This window comes from Chelonoidis abingdonii, chromosome 2 (genome assembly GCF_003597395.2).
Source record: "Chelonoidis abingdonii isolate Lonesome George chromosome 2, CheloAbing_2.0, whole genome shotgun sequence".
In the NCBI taxonomy this organism is placed as follows: domain Eukaryota; kingdom Metazoa; phylum Chordata; order Testudines; family Testudinidae; genus Chelonoidis; species Chelonoidis abingdonii.
Window position 1 is genome coordinate 296693568 of NC_133770.1, and position 22298 is coordinate 296715865.

General features: G+C 49.3%; 1 protein-coding gene across 1 annotated transcript in view; it reads left to right on the forward strand.

Moving 5' to 3' along the window:
* The window catches only part of LOC142046274 (adhesion G protein-coupled receptor B1-like), a 202384-nt gene that overhangs the window by 88669 nt on the left and 91417 nt on the right, over positions 1 to 22298 (forward strand). The window contains exon 2 of the mRNA XM_075062037.1: positions 13594 to 14509. Coding sequence (XP_074918138.1) covers positions 13765 to 14509 — 745 coding nt within the window. The 5' untranslated portion in view covers positions 13594 to 13764. The remainder of the gene's footprint in view (positions 1 to 13593; positions 14510 to 22298) is intronic.

Genomic DNA, 22298 nt, shown 5'->3' on the forward strand with positions numbered 1-22298 from the left:
ATCTGGTGACCTAGCAGTGAGAGACTTCATACCCCATTACCAATGCCCTCAGGAGTCCACCACACTCAGTCCTGAGGCGCTCAGCTGAGGTAGGCACTGGGTGAATGAGGACTCATAGACTTTAAGGTCAGAAGTGACCTTTATGGTCATCTAGTCTGATCTCCTGCACATGGCAGGTCACAGAACCTCACCCACCCACTCCTGTAATAGACCCCCTAAGCTCTGGCTGAGTTACTGATGTCCTCAGATCATGATTTAAAGACTTCAAGTTACAGAGAATCCACCATTTACACTAGTTCACACCAACAAGTGACCCGTGCCCCACGCTGCAGAGAAAGGTGAAGAAACCTGAGGTCTCTGTTAATCTGACTTATGGAAAATTCCTTCTCGACCCCAGATATGGCAATCAGTTCGACCCTGAACATGTGGGCAAGACCCACCAGCCAGAGACATGGGAAAGACTTCTCTGTAGTAACTCAGAGCTCTTCCCATCTAGTGTCCCACCACCGTCTATTGGAGATATTTGCTGCTAGCAGTCGCAGATCTGCTACATGCCATTGTAGGCAGTCTGGTCATACCATCCTCTCCATAAACTTAGCCAGCTCAGTCTTGAAGCCAGTTAGGTTTCTTCTCCTACTGCTCCCCTTGGGAGGCTGTTCCAGAACTTCACTCCTCTGGTGGTTAGAAACCTTCATCTAATTTCAAGCCTAAATGTATTGATGGCCAGTTTATATCCATTTGTTCTTGTGTCCACATTGGAGCTTCACTTAAATACCTCCTTTCCCTCTCTGGTATTTATTCCTCTGACGTATTTATAGAGAGCAGTCGTCCCTAACCTCAGCCTTCTTTTGGTTAGGCTAAACAAGCTGAGCTTTTTGAGTCTCCTCTTGTAAGGTAGGTTCTCCATTCCTCTGATCATCCTAGGAGCCCTTCTCTGCACCTGTTCCAATTTGAATTCATCTTTCTTAAACATGAGATACCAGAACTGCCCTAGAACAGCTCCTAGTAAAGAGGGGGACTGGGGAAGTGCTTTATGCTGTGCAGGGTATGTTGGGCTACTCTTCTCCCCTGCACCCATTGGTTTGTTGTGGGATTGGTTCATGAATTCTAGTAGGTTGGTTTGTTATTGTAGGATTGCTCACAAGCCCATGGGCTATACATGCCAATTTGTGATGGCCGGGTCACTCTGAACTAGCAAATCTTGTTATTTTATTGGGATAGGGAAAGGGACACCATCACTGAAGCTTTTATTTTGAATGGAACAAAGAACATAATAAAGTATGTGTGCTTTGGAAGCTGAGGGAAGAGGGGAAAGAGTAGGTCCAACTGTAGATACATTCCATTTAACAGCTCCATGTGTATTACTTAGTGGCCAAACCTCAAGCACTGGCTAGAGTTTACAGATCTCTTGATGGATTTTCCCCTGCCCTGGCAGCCCCTCTCTCCAGTTCACATCTGTCTGCCTCCCAGGCAGAAGGGGAAACCCATACAAATGAAGGAGTGTCTGAAAGCACCAGCTCAGCTGTCATTTTCCATGATGAAACATCACCCGAGCCATTCTCAGAATAAATACAACCCTCCCTCCTTCGATCCTTCATCTTCATCAAGGTTATGTGCTGACAGCTAACTAACCCCAATCCCACTCCAGCACATTCTTAATGCTGCACAAATCACTCAATAACATCTGCTGACATCGCCTGTGATTAAAGAAGCCCCAGAAAGCACCCTTTGCCTCTCCTCCCAGCTAGCCCCTTCTCCCTGCCCTGTCCAGCCCCAACTCCATCTCTCAAGGGCTCTGCAGAGGAGAAAATGGTTGAAATAAATGGGGACCTTCGTGCATCACTCTCCTTTATGCAAATCCCAGTGCTGCTGCTTCTGAGAGTTGATGCCAGGGTGTGATTCATGCAGGAAATCATTCAAACTCATTTGTTCTTGTGCTGTGCCTGTTCACCCACATGTGTGTGTGTGTGTCTGGGTGTGAGCCTGCCTGTGTATCACTGCAGTAGTGCCTAAGGGTCCCACTATGCCAGGCATTGCCCAATCACTGATTAAAAGATAGTCTCTGCCCAGAAAGGTTTTCAGCCTGAGAAAGTCCCTGCTCCCTGCAAATCAAGGGAACAGATAGAAGTGGTTCTGTGAAAGAAGAGGGATTGTCTTGTGGCTCATTCACCATGGGCACCTTGGTCTCTTTGCGGCTCAGTTGCTCATCTGTAAAGTGGGTCTGACAGCTCTGCCCCACCTCAAAGGATGGTTGTGAAGGTAAATGCATTAAAGATTGTGGGGCACTTATGGATATGGGGGGCAAATAAGTACCTAAGATGAATAAGAGTCCTGTGCCTTGACCCCCAGACCAGATATCGCGTAATTAACCTTCTCTGTGGAGAAACGTCAGTCTCCAGGTCTCTCAAACCAGTATCTTTCATCTGGGCTAAATCCGCATACAATAAAGCACTGCACAAAGGTGCCCCATTTTACAGATGGGAAACTGAGGCACAAAGCGGGGAAGTGACTTAGCCAAGGTCTCACAGCAAGTCAGTGGCAAAACTGGGACTAAACCCCAGGTTTCCTGAGTTCCCAATCCCATGCCCTGCCTGCTGGTTGAGGTTAAATGAAGGACTCTGCCTACTGTTTTTTTTTTTTTTAAATGAGGTTCGGCAGGTACTCCGCGTCCCCACTCGTGTGGTTACAATTCTCTTGCCGGATTTTGATCTGATCTGTGGCTAAGTTATGCATCACAGCACATTCTCTCTTCCCTACTCCGCTCTCCGCTGTCTGAAGTTGAAGTGAGGCTGAACACAGGCAGCTGGAATCCAGAGCTGTAGACTCAGTTTGACCCTCGGGCTTGGGTTAGCTTGGAAGCAGCTTTTTGGCCTTGGGGAAATGCAGTGCAAGAGCTGGAGTCTGGGACTCTGCCTCTGATCGGTTTTCCCAGCTCTCGAGGTGGATTCAGCTCCGTCTCTTGCACAGCTACGGCCCATGATCATTTTGTGCATGATCCTTTGCATACTTCCCCCCTGCCCCACCTCCTGACCCAGGACTCCCCCTCTCCAGTGGGCTTGCCCATTCATGTCTCCCTGAGCTTCCGAGGGTTCCCTTTGCTCCATGGTGCAAAGTGTGTCTCTTTGTGTTACAAACTGGCTCTTCTGCATCCAGGCTCTGTATCCGTCTGTGTTGATCCATAAGGGGTATGGGTCAGCTGAAGTGCAACCTGATGTGCCACATCTGGCTATGACCCCATCAGGTCTCCTGAGCTATGCGGGGCAAAGCCTATTTAATGTGGGGCTAGGAGAGCTTCAATGGAGAGCCCAATGCTGTAGGTAGTGGTGATGGTGATCCAAGGCTGACAGGTAGCACCTTTTCCTCTGAGCCGATGCCCAGGGGTCACTTTACACAACCTAATGTTAGCAGGACAGCCTGTCTTGTCAATGATAGAAACTGCAGCATTGGCCACTGGTAACCTTTAAAGATCCTGCAGCACTTTTGCAAGAGTTGGGTGTATTAATGCTAATCATCTGCTATGATTGATTACATTCTGCTTTCCCTAAGTCCCCGGCAGGTTCCGTTGTATTTAACGTTCTCCTTCACTTTCTCTTCTTGACTGTTGCATGCTGTTCCTGGGAGCTGTTTAGCTGCAGCTGCCATTCATCCCCGAGGCTGGATGCCCTTTGCTGTGGATTTCAAAGCACTTGGGGATGAAAGATGCTGCTGGATATAAATGCAAGTAATTACTATAACCAGCGGATCTGGAACAAGCTTTCCTGGGACTCCCCTGTTCATGCCCACCCCCATACACACATCTGGAGAATTTGAATGCATAGAGTTTAGAGACAGTAGGTGGGTTTCTGGGATGGGAAGACACAGGGGAGCCCATCCATGATGGCAAAGGGCATTTAAAGTGCAATTCAGGCAGCAAAATGCGAGGGGAAGACTAGAGAATCTTGGCAAGCGGAGTGTCTCATCTACCATTCTGTCAGCATGGGATTGTTTCTTCTTCAGTGGCAACTTCCATTCAAACATCTCCAGGCACTTTGTCGGTGTAAGTCAAGCCCCTACGTGTTACCCATATGTAGATGAGTAGCAATATCCCCATGTTACACCTCAGGAGTAGGGCAGGGGACCCACCGGACACCAAGTGCCTTACTCAGTCCATCTTCTATTGATTTTCTGAGTCTAGATCTCGTGACTCGTTCCAAAGGGATCAAGTGGCTCCTTGTCTATCTAGTGCATTGAAATAGCTCTTATCACCACATAGCCAGATCCTCAGCTGGCCTACGCTGGAGTAGTTCTACTGAACTCAGTGGACTATGCTGATTTACACCACCTGAGGATCTGGCCAATAGCATCTAAGAGTTGAATTGTCATCCAGGAAGAGTCAGGGAGTTTCCCTCATCCCTTGCCGAGAGATCCTCCTTCCTCTCTTTGTGATACACCTCGTTCTTTGACTTTTGTCGGACTCCTATATCTGAGTGAAGCTGCCATGGCTTCTTATGGACAAAGTGTTGCTGGAAAGGGTCAGAGTGAGCTCATGGGTGGTGGGTGTGAAGCTTCCTCTTGAGGAGACTAGCCCCCTGCTCCGCCTCTTCCAGCCGAGGCCTCACCCGGACTTGCTGCTCTCAGCCCCCCGTGACCCCGGCTGGGGTGGAGGGTAGGGGGCCGAGAGCTTGACCCCACCTGGAGTCAAGCTCTCAGCCTCAGCTAGGAGCACGTTGGAGCTCTCTGTCTTGGCCCTGGCTGGAGCTTGGTGCCCCTCCCCGGTTCCACTCAGGGCCTCACCCAGGGCCTGACCCTATTCCACCCCTTCCCCCACAGCCCTGCCCATGGCCTTTCCCCATTCTGCCCCTTCCCTTGCAGCCCCACCCCTGTTCTGCCCCCACTCCATCTCTTCCCCTCTGAGGCCCTGCCCCCCCATGGAGGCCCCGAGACCAGAGCGAGGTTTGAGGTGGCTTAACCTCCTCCAGCCTCCATTACACGCTGCCTATGAGTGAACTCATCTTCTCCAGGAGGAAAGTCAGAAGGAAAGCAAAAAATAAGGAAACGAGGACCATAAAAAAGAAACCAAACCAAACCCCCCAATAGCTGCTACCCCTTGAGATTGCTGGTGAGTTGATGGGCTTCACAAAGATGACTCCATTCAGGCGTAGCTCCAAGATCAGTAGCAGAGGTGCTCTGGCTCAGTGTCTCTCTAGCTGGCGTTCCTGGTCTAGGAAACTGGCACAAATGAACCCCAGCCTCACGGTCAGTTCCCCTCCATGCATGGTGCTCTCCGTGTGCCGCCGAGTGACAGATGTCATGTCGTTACTCTAGGCATTTCCACTGTGCATTGGCTGTTTGCTTCAGCAGAAAGAAGAAAATTCCCGGCTCGTTACAGCCTTCTCTGCTCTCAGTTCACCACAGATAAGGGCATGAATGTGTTTCTCAGACATTAAGACACTGAGCCTTTAAGGGCTGTGCCATGAGAAAAGAGGGCTGATTGATACTGGGGAATTTCTTTGAAGAAACTGGAGGTCCCAAGGAAGATTTAGCACTCTGTGATCTGAGTTGTATCCCTGTAGGATGTTAGCCATGCTCCAAGAGGGAAGGGGCATATGGGGAATTAGAATCCTGTCATGTGGCACATTTAAGCTGGTAAATGGAGCTGAAGGGGTGGAAATGGGGAAGCAGGAAGCCCTTGGATTCCTGCAGGACATATCTGAGCTGGGGGGTAGAAGAGCAGTGGGAGCAGCGGAGTTTTTCCTTTATGGGAAGGTCCTGTGGAACGGGTTATAAAAAGAGACCCTTTCTGTAGTTATTTAACTGTTTAAGAGACACTGATCATGGTAGCCTACCATGTAGCTAACACTGAGGTAGCACTACCCTCTGCTGGTCACAGTGAGAACTGCGAAACTATGAGTCATAAACCCTGATTCGGGTCCATCCAGAGAAAGATTCCCAATTAGCTTGTGCGGTCGTAACCTGTCCTTCCAAGGCAGGACCACCCGAACTCCCTCCCTGCTTAGACACTGTTATTAATATTGGGATTAAAGGGCTGAATGTCTGTGAGGTGACATCTGTGGAGTGCTAGGTGGACATGGATGTGTTACTGTCTCATCAGGAAGGCAAGAGAGAGTGATAGCAAAAGCACAGGGCTAGAACCTCATGTTAGTGCAAACAGGGAGAGAAGCTAGGTGCAGGCAACCAGAGAGAGTTCCTAGAGGAGCAACAGCAGTGATCCCAGGGCTGGAAGGACTTGATTTCCCAGGAAAGATGAAAAGAACTAGTTGACTCTCCCAAGGGGAGAATTTGAATGTCTGTAAGAAATAGTCCTTGCCCTGCAGACATTGCACACTCAGGGTACTAGGGGCTCCTGGGGAACAAAAGGCTATTTTCCTTAGAGAGCCTCTTTCAGTCTCTGTCACAGCCTGTGTCCAGAAGGCAGACTGGAGAGGAAGGGTCTTGCGGTTAAGCTTCAGGAGCAAGACTCGGATGATCTCATTTCAGTTCAGTGCTGTCACAGACTCTCTATGGGAGTGAGCAAGGCACATAGTCTCCCTGCGCCTGTAAAATGGTGAGAGGAATACATCCTGTCTTCCTAGTGCCTCTCCAGTTAGACTGTAAGGTGTTCAAGGGCAGTTTGTTACTGTGTTCGTACAGCACCTTGCACAGAGGGGCCCAGACTCTGATGGGGATGCTAGAGGGTACTAGAATACAGATGACTAAAAAGTGGAGAGAGAAACAACCCAAGGTGGCTACTTTGCCCTGGCTCCTGCAGTACCCTTGTGCCAGGCTGATTGCATAAGTAATTGGAGCCAAGGTCTTTTCTAGCTCTGTCTGCCTAGCTCTCTGCTTTAGCTCTGTTACACACACCGTTAAACCAGGGAGGGTACTTTCACTCTGAACTTGCCAGACTCTTTCTTGCCTTTGGACTGTCAGGAATAAATTCTGACTCATGTGGGGGCAAAAATCTGTTCCTCTTCAAATGTTTATCCTTGCCGAGGTGGAGGAGCCAGCTATCACCGTTCTGTGGTTGCTTTTCTGTCACAATCACTAGCAGAGGTAGAGCTCGGGTCTTGTGTTGCACACAAGCTAAAGAGGAGCCAGTGTCAGTGACAGATCCCGCTGTGATGGAAGATTGGATGAGTTGTGTCTGCTGTAGGCTGAAGTCAGGGGAATGGCATATTATGGTGTGTCTACATTGCATACTAATCCTGGGTTTCTGGAATCCGGGTTTGGAGACTCAGTGTTTCCAAATCCATGCTTGAGTGTCCACACTGCATTGTAAACCTGGACCCAGGTCTCACAACTGTGCTAAAGTGTCCACACTGCACTATACACACAGACCTCTTGATTCGGGTCTGCGGCTTGACTTGTATCTACACTGCAAAACATGAAGGTTTTGACCCGAATCACAGCAGGGCGGACTCAGGCTCTGACCCTACCCCCTATCAGGGTCCAGGGACGCAGGTCCTGAGTGCTTGCTGATCTGAGTCAGACTGCTTTGTGTGTGGACGGAAGTGGGAACTTGGACTCAAGCCTGAGTCAGAGCCCGGATGCAGTGTGCATTGTAGACACATCCACAATACTTGAGCAGTCTGTCCTTCTGTGTAATTAGAAGGCAGATCGGTACTTCCACGGGCATATTCAGCCAAACTGCTATTGACTTCACTTGAAGTTTGGCCTGTGTAAAGCTTGCGGGATTGGGCCCTTAGCCAGTACATTGCAGTATGCCGGTCTGCCCACACACTGCTGGGTTTATAGCGCATTGTGCTGGAGATCCAGGTGTTCATGCATTTATTGTTTCTCTTAACATTTCCCACTTGAGCAAGGATGAGTTGAAGGAGAAAAAAATATGTTTCTATTTCTTATGGTAAATCCTTCCAGATGGGACTACGTGCAGAGGAAATCAATCCTAAGGCCTAACAGCTGTAACGCAGTGTCCCATTAACGGGTCTGTTTAGTTAAAGTTTGTTGGCTTTATCCTGGAGCGTCTGAGGCAGTTAGAGGCTGGCAAATGTTATTTATTATTTACCTGGGCCAGGCTGCCCCTTATGTAGGAAAACCTGCTTTGCAGGGGACAGGAGACTGGGAGAGTTCTAACTTGTAGAGTCTCTTTGGGGTTCAGCCTTTAAATTACTGGATCTCAGGACACCTGTCACTGTACCTACCCCTGTTCCTGGCCCTCTTGCCCTGCCGCGTTGACGTGGCATCTCTGCCAGTGACCACTTTCAAAACCATGCATAGGGAGTATTTCACTGTGAGAGGGACCAGATATTCCTAGCTGTGTCAGCATTACCTCACCAGGGGGTTCTCCACAGAAATAAAGTATGGCATGATATCATGGACCATGGCTTTCCACCTCACAAGCAGCATGGCTTGATTCCCAAAGGGCACCCATAGAGGGGCTTCCTTAGGGTCAAAGAAAAGAGAGAATTGCTGGGGAATCTCTTCTTCTTTGCTCCTTTGGAATCAGACACTTCAGCAGAGCTCCCACTGCCCACTGAAGCAGAGGAGATGATAGAAAGCCTTAGCCTTAGCAATCATGAATCATGGTGACCGGTCTTGGTGCTCACGTGGTCCCTGGCTGATGCGTGCAAGTTGCATTATAATTAAACATCTCTTCCTGTCTCCACCCTGGTCTGTTTCCTGAAATCTGGTTCTGGAGAGTGGCATGGTTTAAAGCATGTTAGAAATCTGGTTAAGCTGTGGAGTTTGTTATAGAGAAATCTGGGCTATCAAGTTTGGCAAGACTATCAGCTGGTGTCAGGCCTGGGATTCAGATTTCTGACAGATTAAAGTACAGATGGATTCGATTTCCATGCCAATTAGTGTCTGATCTAACAGAATGCTAGGACACCTAACACTCTGCTTGCATAGAGTTTTCACAGCGACTTTAAGTGGAAATAAACCCAGGCTGCAGAAGTCAGATCTACCTTTTGAACCCTCTCAAAGCTCAGAGATGTTCAGATCGTGATTTTGGTTTGCCCTGTAACACTGCCTACAGTGACTCAAGAGCATGAGGACCAACCTCAGGGCAGACTGACAGGAAGCAAGGTACCAACCCCAGATTGGTTGCCAGTTCTATATTTAGATTTCATCGACTGATTATCATGTGTAAACTTCTGAGGCACTGTAACAGGCTAACCACGGAGTCACAGGCTTCTTGGGTACTCTGATCTATCTCGCCTCCCAGATAAGTTTACTTTTGTGCTAGATGGTCCCTTACACCAAGAATCATAGCTATATCCAGGTTACTCCCAGTCCCAAAGGACCAGTCACTTACCGCAGGTCAATTGCACTTTAGATCTTACACCAAAGACCTTGCCGCCAATCCTATAATAAACTATATAAACAATTATTAAGTAAGAAAAGGAGACGAGAGTTATTTACAAGGTTGAAGTAGGTAAACATATGTACACAAATCAGTTAGGGTTTTAGTAATAGAAACGTCTGTAATAAGCAAGCTGTATAAGTCCTTTAGAGCTAACCCAGGTTGAACACTGGGGATCTCTTGCTTATGCCTAGGAAACTTTCCTCCCCCACCCCCAGTCCAAGAAGCACAGAGATACAGCTCCTTCTTGTTAGGGGTTTTTATCCCCTTCCTCCCATGTGTTGTCATCTGTGAACTCAGCTGATAGGAAGAATCCACGTGCCTAATTCATAGTCATGGGGAGGGGGTGGGGGGAGGAAGGCAGAAAACAATGTCTTTTGTCCTCTTTAATGTTCCACAACTGTCTATCTAGTGTTGATGGACCTTCCCCGTTGGGCAGGATGTAACACCTTTTGCTGGAGATCAGCACTTCAAGCTAGTCAATGTCTTTCTCTTGTCTGGTGATTTACACAGTCATAGAGCCTCATAATACAACCACTCAAATTGCACCTTACAATACTAGTTACAGATGCTGTGAGATTAGCACATGCAACAATTTACAAGAATTCAATAAGGTCTTAACACTAACCACATCCTTATCATCCTAATACCTATTTGAACAGTACCAACGCACAGGTGAGCCAGGCTGATTCCAGCCACGTATTTCTCAGTGTTTAGCGGAGAGGGGCCTTGGCATGAGCTGACACTGGGCCTGTCTGTGTCATAGACCCTATAGAGCTGGGAATCAAGCACAAAATTAGGCTCTGGAGCTAAAGTGTGGATGTTGGACTAGGGTTTAGGGGGACTGGGCCCATCTATAATCATATGGTGTCTGACGGTGATAGAGCTCAACTGAGTGAATTCGACATCTGCTGGAAAACTGGGTGTATGGCTCGACATGGAAAATTCCTGATGTGTCAGAAATCTGACTGTACAGAGCCCTCTTACAGGCTAGCAATGAACTGACTGGCTGCAGGAACATAGGTCAGTGGAAGCTGAGTGCATTTTTATAACTGACATGTCCTGCTGTGAACTGTGCTCTGAGCACATATATGCCCATAACTGGCCTAAGGCAGGAGTTCTCAAACATTTCCTAGCGTGAACAACATTGTTAGAGTGTTGTACAAAGCATATCCCTTCTCCCCTTGGCGATCACGTATCATCCCTGTAGGAACTACACGAAGTGCTTACATGGCTAATTCACGTTAGGGGAGTATTTATATATTTTTAAACTCTCTTGTAATGCAGATTTTTAACAGAGAGCGCGATTAAGCGGTGGAACAGCTCACCCAGGGCTGTGGTGGATTTTCCATCGCTTGTAGTCTTTTAATCAAGAAGGTATCAGAGGGGTAGCCGTGTTAGTCTGGATCTGTAAAAGCAGCAGCTGCTTTTATTAATCGAGAAGGGACAGCTTTCAGAAAGATCTGCTCTAATTTGATCAGAAGTTAAGGGCTAGGTGCGGGAATCCCTGGTTGGGTTCTCCGGCCTGTGTGATTCAGGGGGTCAGGCTAGATGATCATAATAATCAATTTTGGCTTTAAAATCTGAGGAGCTGGCACCATGGGACCAGCCTGTGCTGTCTGGACCACACTTGGAGAATCATTGCCATCAGACAATGGGCAACCATCTACATATGAGACTAGGACGCTGGCAGGTTCCCCACGCGCTGCTGTGCCATCTGCCAGGCCTAAAGATGGGGTGATCTGCTTTAATCTGCCCTCTCTCAAGGGAGCGCATGGCACCATTCCCTCTCTCATAACCAGGCCTCCAGTTTGCAGTCACCCTGACTGGAGCATGGGGACCCCTGGTGCATCCTGGGGGAACATCAGATAGACAGAGGGGCTGAAGAGGTTTGGTTTGGTGATGATGTAATCCCACCCACCCCCCTCACCCAATGAGGGCATAGGCTGGCAATGCAACCAGCTCCCCCCAATGGGGACAGTGGCTGTATCTCCCCACCTTGCCCTTAAGGTGATAGGGTCTCCTAAAAATGTTGGAGTGCCCCTCCTCCACCTCCCTGTGGGTTCCCTGTGCCTCAGTATCTCCAACAGGCTTCAGAGCAGGCTCTGCACTGATCTGCCTGCTGTGGCTACTCCTTAGCAGATCCCAGAGTCAGGCAAGGACGCTTCAGTTTATCTTGACACCCCCAACGCTTTTCTCCCTTTTCCCAACTAGCCCCAGCAAGAACTTTGTGTGTGGGTGGATGGGGTAGGGGATGAGGTGGCTGAAGGAGCACAGGGGAAGGTGTCCTATGGGCAGTGGGGGGCACAGGAGTAGGAGTCTCTGGGGTAGTGGAGGAGCCCTGTGGGAAGTGGCGAAAAGGAAGGAAGGGGCCCATTGGGCTGTGTGAGGAAGAAAGGTGGGTGGGGGGCTTAGAATCCTTGGGCAGTGCTGGAGATTTATGGTGGGGGGGTTAGAATCCTTGGGCAGTGCTGGAGGTTTATGGAGGACATAGGCTCTTGGGCATGTGGGGGCTCAGGGGGAAGGGTTATGACCTTTGGGCAGTGTGGAGGTGCACAGGGGAGAAGGGCCATTGGGCAGTCTGGAGGGCACATGTGGGGGAAGGACCTTTGGGCATTGGAGGAGCCCACGGGAGGCATTAGGACCCTCGGGTAGTGGGGGGGCACATGGAGGGGAGGACCGTGGGGCAGCAATGGAGGATGCCTGGGGGCGGGAAGGATCCCTGGGAAGTGGTGGTGGGCACAGTGGGGCACCCACGGGAGGGGTCAGGACCCTAGGATAGTGTGGAGGATGCAGGGAGGGAACGGGAAGGATCCTTGGAGCAGTGGAGGGGGGGCCCACGGTGGGGGGAGGATCCTGGGGCAGTGGCGTTGGGGCCACGGGAGAGACTGGGACCTTAGGATAGTGTGGGGGATGCAGGAAGGGAAAGATCCTGGGGCAGTGGTGGGGGATGCACAGGGGGTATCCTGGGGGCAGCGCTGGGGGACGCACGGAGGGGAACGTATCCTTGGGGCAGCGGTAGGAGGTTCAAGGGCAGGGGAAGGATCCCGGGGCAGTGGTGGTGGGGGGGGGCACGGGAGAGGTTAGGACCATAGGATAGTGTTGGGGATGCACGGGGGCGGAAGGATCCTAGGGCAGCGCCGCTGGGGGACGCACGAGGGCGAAGGATCCTTGGGGCAGTGGTGGGGGATGCATGGGGCAAGCATCCTTGGGGCAGCGGTGCGAGGTGCACGGGGGAGGGGAAGATCCCTGGGCAGTGTTGGAGGGCGCACGGGTGGGGGAGGATCCCCAGGGCAGCGCGGGGAGTGCACGCGGGGGAAGCATCTCGGGGCAGTGGTGGGGGTGAGGAGGGGAAGGGGCCCGGGTGGTGGGTAGCGCGCCCTGGCCGGCGGGGCTTGGAGCGCAGCGCTGGGCACAGGTTGCTGGCTGCGCCCCTCTCCATCCTGCGGGGGCCCAGCGCAGCGCAGCGCAGGGGCGGCTCAGGTGTGGGCGGCCGCGGGGCTGTGCGGGGCGCGGGGCGCTGAGGAGCTCGCTGGCTGCCACTGGAAGCAGGGCTGCGGGCTCCGTGGGTATCAGGATCGGCAGCGGCCGGGGCTCCCCGCCGCGGGACCGAGCTCCCTAGCTCGGTGTGGGGGCTATGGGGCAGCCTCTGCCACGGGACCCACTCCCCACCCCTGCCTCGCTACCGGGCCCCTCTCTGGGCCCCGGGGGGCGCCCCGCATGGCTAGGGGGCGAGGCGCGGGGGTGGGTCCCCGGGCGCCACGGGCGAGCGGGAGGGGAAGGACGGAGCGAGGCGCACAGGGTGGAGGGAGGAGAGGGGGCGCCGCAGCCCGCCTGGACTGGCAGAGACCCGCTGACCGCAGCGTGCAATGCAGCCGGAGCTCCCGGGCGCTGCCCCGGATCCGCGGCGCAGCAGGAGCCCCTGGCCACTGGACAGGCGAGGGCTCCGGCTGGGCTACGTCCGGGCAGCTGGGGTCAGGGGCTTCCGCGGAATAAAACCGAACTCCCTGCCCCTCTCCCCCGCAGCCCGGGCTCCGCAGAGCGGGAGGTCAGCGTGCGGGGCCGGACACCGCGCAGGGGGAGGCGACCTCGATTCTGTGCGGGAGGCTGCCCAGCAGCGTCCCCGGGGCAACTTCCTGCCTGGAGGGGGCCGGCGCGTCTCACACAGCCGTGCCGGGGGCGGGCAGGGGTGTGGGGTGACAGCTGATGCTCCCCCGAGTCTCAGAGCCGGTCTGCGTTACTGAGAGTGAATAAAACCCGCCCTCTCTTCTCTGTCTTTTCTTTCCCAGGCGCTGCTTATGGCCACGAGGGGGAGCCCAAGTCTGAACATGGGAAGATCGGATTGATTTCGCATAGAGTCTCATAAACTCTCTCTTTTCCTCTAAGCTTGCACCTGTTATGTCCAAGATCTGGCACCTGCCTGACAATTACTTTGAGTTCCATAGGACCAGAGACCTAGGATGAGGAGCACTGGCTTTGCCCTGAACCTGCTTTTGATATCACCACTCTTCTTAGTGTGGACAGTGGTCGCCCTCGACCTAGGACAAACTCCTTGCACCACCCTGGTCCAGGGGAAATTCTTTGGGTATTTCTCCTCCTTTGCTGTCTTCCCATTGAACTCCTCTCTGTGCTCTTGGATTATCCAGAATCCGGACCCCAGGAGGTACACCTTGTACGTGAAGGTCTTGAAACCCACTGGCATATGTAACCACCAGCCGATACGCACCTACCAGTTCGACTCTTTCCTGGAGTCCACTCGCACTTACCTGGGCATGGAGAGCTTCGACGACGTGCTAAAACTGTGTGACAGTTCCACTAGGTACTCCTTCCTCCAGTCCAACAAGCAGTTCCTTCAGATGAAGCAGACCGTGTCCCCGGCAGAAGGTGGGCACGTGCAACGGAAGTCCACCAAGGCTCACGAGAGGGACTTCTCAGTGGAGTACCTGGTGGTGGGCAACAGAAGCCCTAGCAAAGCTGCCTGCCAGATGCTCTGCCAGTGGCTGGACACCTGCCTGTCCACCAGCAGCAGCTCTCACCCCTGTGGCATCATGCAGACTCCTTGCTCTTGCTCCGGAGGGGAGGTGCTGGATCAGCCCAGTGAGATGTTGGGGCTACCCAAGAAGAAGGAAGATTGTTTTAAGGATGGGATTTATTTGGAAAACTGCCTGAGCAGCCCGAAAGACAGCAGCCAGGTGGAGTTCCTGGGTAAGTGCTGAAAGCTGTTTGTGTTTTGGGTGGAAGCGGGAAGCATGCGCAGTGGATCTCTCCTGGCCTATTTTGTTTTTGAGACTGCGCCCATCTCCATGGTATCTGAGCCTCCTGCTCCCTCATCTTAAAGCCGTTATCCATCCTAAGCAGGATCAGTAATTCCAGTGGCAGTTGATTAGCATGTAACTGAAATGCAGAACAGATTAACAGGGACAAGCTCAGGTTGCTTTCATTGTTTCTCAGGCTTTGTGCCTTATTTATTTGTTTCTAATGGAGCCTCAGTGATGATTTGAGATTCGCATCCATTAACAAGCAGGTTTCAAAAGCCCCCTAACCCCAAAATAAACCATGGCCTGAAGGGACCATGACTCAAGTCACCTCTCACGTCAGGTTCCACTGTGCAGCCCCATCCCCATTTAGCGTATAGGAAATATGTAATCTGAAGTGACTTCCGGGGCCGGATAGGACTGACACCAAACCAAAACAACATGAATGGAGATTTTGATCACTGTCCCATCTATAACTGTAAAAGCTCTTGTATACTGTCTCTGTGGGTATCTGGGGGCAGGTGATATATGTTTTCTCCCTCCTTCTTTGCTGTGTTCCTTTCTTTAGCGATTCCTGGAGTCCACAGCATGTGCTGTGCGTGGGAAGAGATGAAACAAGGAGCCTGTGAGGCAGAAGGGGATGGGATGTAATGGACTGAACATAAGACTGAAAGCTGGGGACTCCTGCTTCTAATCTCAGCTCTTGTGCTGATACCTGCTTGTGTCAAAGTCGCTTAACCTTTCTGCATTGTTGGCATGAAGGGAATGGTTCTGTACTTTCACAAGCAGCGTGTGTTAGTGGCGCTGTCTGAAGATAGATCCCATTAATCTCCTAGAACTAGACAGGAATAAGGAGTCACAGACTCTCCAGCTTCAAAACAGGGCTTCTTGCCTCTATTTTTGTGTCTGCATAAACTATTTTGGTTTGTTTATTCCTTCTCAGTTCCTGACCAAGCTATCAGCAAGGAGATGGTTCAAAACTGAGACATGATACTAGAAATGGGTCTGACCCAAACACCCCCACACTTTGGAGAACTTCTGATCTGCATGTGAATTTCACAGCTGTCTCTTTAAAACACCAGATTCAAACAGCCTCCCAGATCATGGGAAAGTTTGGATCTAGATTTGAAATTTGTGGCTCATGCTTGGCTCTATACAATATCCAGCTCAGGAGTGGCCCCAGGCTAACCCTTGTGGTAGAGAAAGAGGCAGGACTTGGTTATAATGAATTTAAAGGAGGTTTTCCAACGAGGCTGCTGGACACAGATGAACCTTATAGTGCCCAGTATTCTCACACAGGGTATCTTTTTGGTCCTGGCATGGCTCTAGCTATTGTAGAAGGATTACACTAGAAGTGCTTCGGTGTTGATTCTGTGGGAGCTTTTGTATCTCAGGTGAGTTTTGAATCAATATGCTCAATATTGGAGCTCAGCAAATAAATCCTAACAACGCAGTCACTTGTCTCTTTTCCTGTTTATGAGCAGCTTGTGAAATTTGGTATGCAAGAATTTCTACAAAATTCTTTGTGAGATGTTTTTTGTATACACAAAGAATTTGCAAAGAGTTCCATGTGACTGGTTTTGTGTAGCGCTGGTTAGTTCCATAAATCACGCCGTTCCCTTATAGGATGATTTATGCATTGAACCAACACATCATGACCTTTTCTTTATTTTATTATTACAACTGAAGATGAAACTCAAAATTAGCTTTTTGGCAAATACTGGAGCATTAAAGCTTTATATTGGCTTTTTGTGAGGATCTCTGGTAAAGTTTGAGCACTTGAACGTTCCTGGAAGACAAATATGAACGAGTCTCCAATGTGGAATGAATCAAAGTTCTTTTTGGATGTCAAATATTTGTGGATTTTTTTAGGCCCCTATTCATATCTGCACAATATTAAAGACAAAGAACTAGCAATTTCATTGACTGAATGCCACCGATGTGAAACTGATTAACACTCGCTAAATATCCCGTGTCTGCATGCAGTGGCCTGCTTGAGTCCCTGGGTCAATTTTGGTTGCTGCAAAAGCTGGGTGAGGAAAATATAGGGGTTCCACCTCAGACATTGAACCAATAATTTCTGCCAGTATTTTTCAGGCTGAACCTTTGACTCCAGCTCCTTAATTATTGGTGATGGCTCTTGTTTTGCATTAATAACCTTTTTTCTTTCCCAAAGTCATGTTTCCTTCATGGTTTCACACTGCAGAGCCTTCAAAGCCAAAGGGTTTGAGCCATATAAATGTAGCTGAGTGATCTGGGGCAAGTAGGAAATGCTCATTAGTGGTCTCAGGGATTCTTTCATGGGTTTCTAGATGTCATCCCCAAAGAGAGCAGACAGACCTGTCCTCCAGCTCTCGTTTGGACTTGGGACATTTCAACAGCAAGTGGGGACCTGCGGTGTCCCTGAGCCCAAGGTATTAGGTAGCCTCCAGAATTCCCTCCAATATGAGCTGGTACAGTTCAGAAGATGGACTAGATGTTTTCAAAGGGGCCAGATCCTCAGCTGGTGATCCCAGTTTTCGCCTGCTGAGAGTATATGTCACCATCAGTCAGGGTTAGATGTTACCCTCTCCCCATTTCATAATCTCTAACAGGAATAGTTATGAAAGGCTCCAGGTGCATTCTCTTTGTGGATTACCTTTGTCTAGAAGCATCTGAAGGATGGCTTTGTGGCAGAAGAATAGGACTAAGAACGCTTGAGGTCAGCCACCAATTCCCTTGGAGACCTTCGGCAAGTAACTTAAACTCCTCAGTCACAGCTTTGCTTTCCCCATCTGTGAAGTTGACACAGTGACACTTACCTCGTAAGGTCATGAGAGGCTTAATTCGTAATATGTTTGTGATTTGAGACCTCAGACAGAAGCTGACCATGGTACCTATCCTGCTTGTCGCTCACCATGGTACCTAGCATAAACACTAGGGTGACAAGCTGAGCGTGGTTGTCATTTGACCATATTCTCTGCTCCACTCCATAGGTCTTTTGCAGCAGGCAGTATCTCTGGGAGCAGGAAACTCGTCTGTATGGATGATGCTGCGTTTATTGAGTGCAAACATCAAGGTGACTGAGAGGCTGTTTAGGACGAGGGGATAACTAGGAGTAATAGGATGCAAAGTGAACACTGGGTAAAACCTGCAGACAGTGAGATCTGTTGCGATAGGATAGCGCCCTGCAGGAAGAGGTGAGAAACCAGCACTTGAGACCATAAAACTAGACTGGGCAAGGTTGAGAATGTTCTTCACAGAACAAGGCAGCACTGAAATGTGCAGAGGACAGACAAAAAGGCATCTAATGGGTCTTTTCCATCCCTATGTTTGCATCTTCATATGTCATGATTTGGGGCTGACAGCTGAACTGATCATGCTTAGAGGCAGGATCCTATGTGAGTTGAGAGCTAATGCCACCTTCTTGCAAAGCACTTCCACTGAAGTCACTGAGGGTTCAGGGTGCTCAGGACTGGGCACTAAATTTTACCTGCCTTTCATATTCAGGAAGGGATCAAACTGAAGGTGCGTTCCCCCTCATCCATCTTCCAGAAGCAACAACTGTTGGGCAAACGGGCTACAATGACATTTCCAAATGCAGGATTAATTTTACTGGATCAAAGAAACTGTTTTGGAGAGGCTACACTGGGTTATGGGGAAAAAAACAAACTCTGGCAGGTTCCAGAGATGGCATTAGCTATGAAGATAGTTCTGCTTGTTGCTGCCTGTGGAGCTTATCCTGGTGATCAGCGGCATTTTGCCATGCGTTGGCAGCTGCAGCTTGCCTGTCATTTCCCATTTTGTAGCTGTGGGTACCTCGAGAGCTATTCAGGATTGTACTGTTGCTGATGGACTGCACAGATCGGAGAGAACACTAGTGAGAATTAGTTAGGAGGGGAAGGATTACACTAGCTCACAGTGAAGAAAAATCAAATGTTACCCTCCCAAAATGACATGAGCAATGTGGGACAAAGGTTACCAGGTGGCGTGGCTGTGGAGATTGTGCATGAAATACAGTGTTTATGGGCGTGCTGTGTAGGTGGAGACTGTATTAGTGGGCGGAAAAGGTATTTGCACCTGGGGAATGGGGAAATTCCATGAACAAACTGCAATTTATGAGACAGACTCACAAATAGAGTGTAGACAAGGGGGAACAGCAATAGGAAATAAACATACATGTTGGGAGATTTTCAAGGACACAAAAGGCAGTCAGGTACCCGGCTCTCAAGTGAAATGCCAGGGCAGTTGGGTGCCTGACTCCAGTAAGTCTCCTCTGAAAATCCCAGATGTCAACTGGATTCACTGTAAACAGTAGGGCAGGTGTGAAACTTTCAGAACGACTCCAGCGTGACAAGGTAATAAAATAAGGTTAAGTGGGTGCTTAAGTGTTTTGCTGAATTGAGCACTTAATTAGTACATAGCTAATTCTGTCCCAAGTTTATCTGCACCAGGAAAGAAGAATGGAAATCAAAGGAGGGGAAGGATTTAAAATACCTGGAAGGGCAAAATGACTGGTAGCAGCAGCAATACCTACCATCTGCATAGTCTACCTCCAGTGTGTACATGATGCTTACTCGGAGCTTCTGATTTCTAAAACCTGTTTAGCTGCTGTATGATCCCGAAATCCAGCATTTGTGCCTTCGTCAGATTTTTTTAAAATACATGGGTTATAAAGCCAGAAGGGACCATTGTGATCATCTAGCCTCAGCTGCTGCCTAAGAAGCCATAACATTTCACCAAGGAGTCCTGCACTGAGCCCAGTAACTTGTGGCTGAATCAGAGTATATCTTTTAGAAAGACACTGAATCTTGATTTCAAAATGCCCATGTGAAAGAGAATTTATGACATGCCTTGGTAATCTGTTCCAATGATTAATTATCCCCAATGCTAAGAAATTATGGCTTATTTCCATTTTGAGGTTGTCTACCTTCAACTTCCAGCTGTGGGGCCTTTTTATGCCTTTGTCTGCTAGATCCAAGAGCCATCTAGTATCTGATCTCTTCTATCCATCTAGGCATTATAGGTCATGACCAAGTTGCCACTTAACTTTCTGTTGGATAAGGTCAATAGACTTTGCTTCTTAAGTCTCTTATTGTTGATCACGTTTTTCAGGCCTTGAATCATTCTTGTATCTCTTCTCTTAAAGTGTGGGCAGTAAAAGTGGACACCAAATAAAATCCTCTTTATTACTCTCTATTCATCCGGCAGAACTCTGAGCTAACCTCTTGCCTTCTGTTGCAAGATAGAGGAGAAAGAGCAGCAAAAAAAAAAAAAGTACCTACTCCCAAAAAATATTTCCTTTTTTAATCCTTGCTGCTTACAAACTCTCATTCCTCATGCACACAAAACTGCTACTGAAGTGTCTGGGTCTCTCCCATTAGAGTGAGAAGCTGTGATGCTTTTCAAGGTTATCCAATTTGTGCTGGGTTAATCACTATCACCCTCTCGCAGCGGGAGGAGGTGCCCTGTCTGTGCTCACCAAGGGAAACTCTCCCCAACTGCTGGTTGATTGGCAACATACTGGTCTCCATGAGTCCAGCTCTGTCCCAGTGCAAGCTAGCAATTTACACACCCCACTTTGTTACACGCAAGTGCCCAGTGTCCTATCTTCTGGACATCTGCAGCGTTCACTGATCCGCTGCCTCTGTGGAGACAGTGCTCCTCAGTTCACCAGTTTCATCTCAGTTCAGTGCTGTCCTTAGCACAAGGCAGTCAGACATATGTATAGCAAAACCAAATTAATGTTTATTTAATAGAGCTTGAGATGAAAATTTAAAATAAAAGCAAGTAAAAGGATTTGGCAACAAGTTAAAAAAATATACAACACAGTCTATAGCCTATACTTATTAACAAGTTACTTTCCTGTCTAATAAGGTATTTCTTACCCAAATGGTTAGTCCTTCCAGTGCTTGTCCAGCCCATAAAGCTAGGGTCCACTGTTCATGAGACCTCCCCTTCTGACTGACAGTTCTATCCTGTAATGGATAACCACTTGGGCCAGTTCTTCTTGTATACAGTCCCAGGCTATTGTTTCGTAGCCCAGGCCCTCCTCCTTTTCTCAGAACACTTCTTGGGTTCTTTGTCTTTGTAATCTCCAGCCTGCTTAGACTCCAGATGGTCAACATAGGTTGTGTCCATGGGTGTCCTTTGTTCTCATGTTGATTGGGTCAGCGCTTGGACTCCCTCTCCTTCAGTGGTAGGTTTCATTCCATGTAGGGTTGTAGATATCCTGCAGGTTGCATAAATGTAAAATTGTTTCCCAGACAAACATCTACTAGTCAGTTGTCAACAGTTATTCAGTTGGCTAGCCACTCCCTCCAACAGTTACTCAATTCTTAGCTCCTCCCTCCAATGGTTATTCAATTGTTAACTCCTCCCTCCAATGGTTATTCCGTTGTTAACTCCTCCCTCCAATGGTTATTCAGTTGTTAAACCCACCTTCCAATGGTTATTCAGTTGTTAGCCCCTCCCTCCAATGGTTATTCAGTTGTTAACTCCTCCCTCCAGTGGTTATTCAGTTATTAACTCCTCCCTCCAATGGTTATTCAGTTGCTAGCCTGTTACATGCCTGAGTGCTCTGCAAGGACGAGGCCCACACACACAGTGAGTTATTTGGCTTTAATGAAGGTAAAGTGACACATCCGCAACGGGGACCCTGGGCGTTGCTGTCACTTAGGCGGGGAACCCAGCACCGAAGCTCAGCTCGGCCTGGGTCGGAGTCCAAAGGCAGACCGGGAGCATACAGCTATATATACACAATACAAAAGCAACTCATACATATGCAAAAAGGGACTTCCCACAGGCTATGTCCGCTCTTTGGCCTAAGGCCATACAAACTGGTTTCAACCAGTTAAAAGCAAGTTATAACTGGCATGCTGTGTCCTACAATAACCAGCCACTTAGCAAGCAGGGGCTCTTCACAAGGCCACCGAGAAAGCGGAGACACCCTAGCTAGGCTGTGACACAGTCTTCCGTAGTCCCCTACACTAGCCCCTCTCTCCAATGGTTATTTAGTTGTTAACACCTCCCTCCAATGGTTATTCAGTTGTTAGCCCCTCCCTCCAATCGTTATTCAGTTGTTAGCTCCTCCCTCCAATGGTTAGTCAGTTGTCAATGGCTAGTCAATTGCTAAACCCTTTCTCCAATGGTTATTCAGTTGCTAGCCCCTCCTTCCAATGGTTATTCAGGTTTAGCCCCTTCCTCCAACAGTTATTTAGTTGCTAGCCCCTCCCTCCAATGGTTATTTAGTTGCTAGCCGCTCCCTCCAGCAGTTATTCACTTACTAACCTCTCCCTTCAGTGGTTAGTCAGTTTCTAACCCCAACTTTGCTTCTCATGGGATTGAAATACAATGCTGTTGCCATAAGGCTTTCCTGCAATGTTACATGCAGAGGCTGGAGCTTTGCCCCTCCTTCAACCTAAGCTCTGCTCCTCTGAGTGCAACATCAGAGATGGCCTCAGCATTCTACTTCCAGCCCCTGTGGTGTGAAGATGTAAGGGCCTCGTGAAATCGTGATCCACCTTCATGCCACAGTTTGTTGGAACTTCTACTTCACTGTGCAGCAGAAATAACGCTTTTGGTGTCCCCACTGTTCACCTCTGAGACCCTGTGATGGGGTGCCTGCCCCACACTGGGCTCTGAGGGGTTAATAGAGTGCTAGGGAGCCTGTGTAGGAAGCAACCAATCACAGATGGGCTTATAGGAGCAGCCAATTAGGGCCAGGCAGGCCCATATAAGAAGAGCTGCAGTACAAAGCA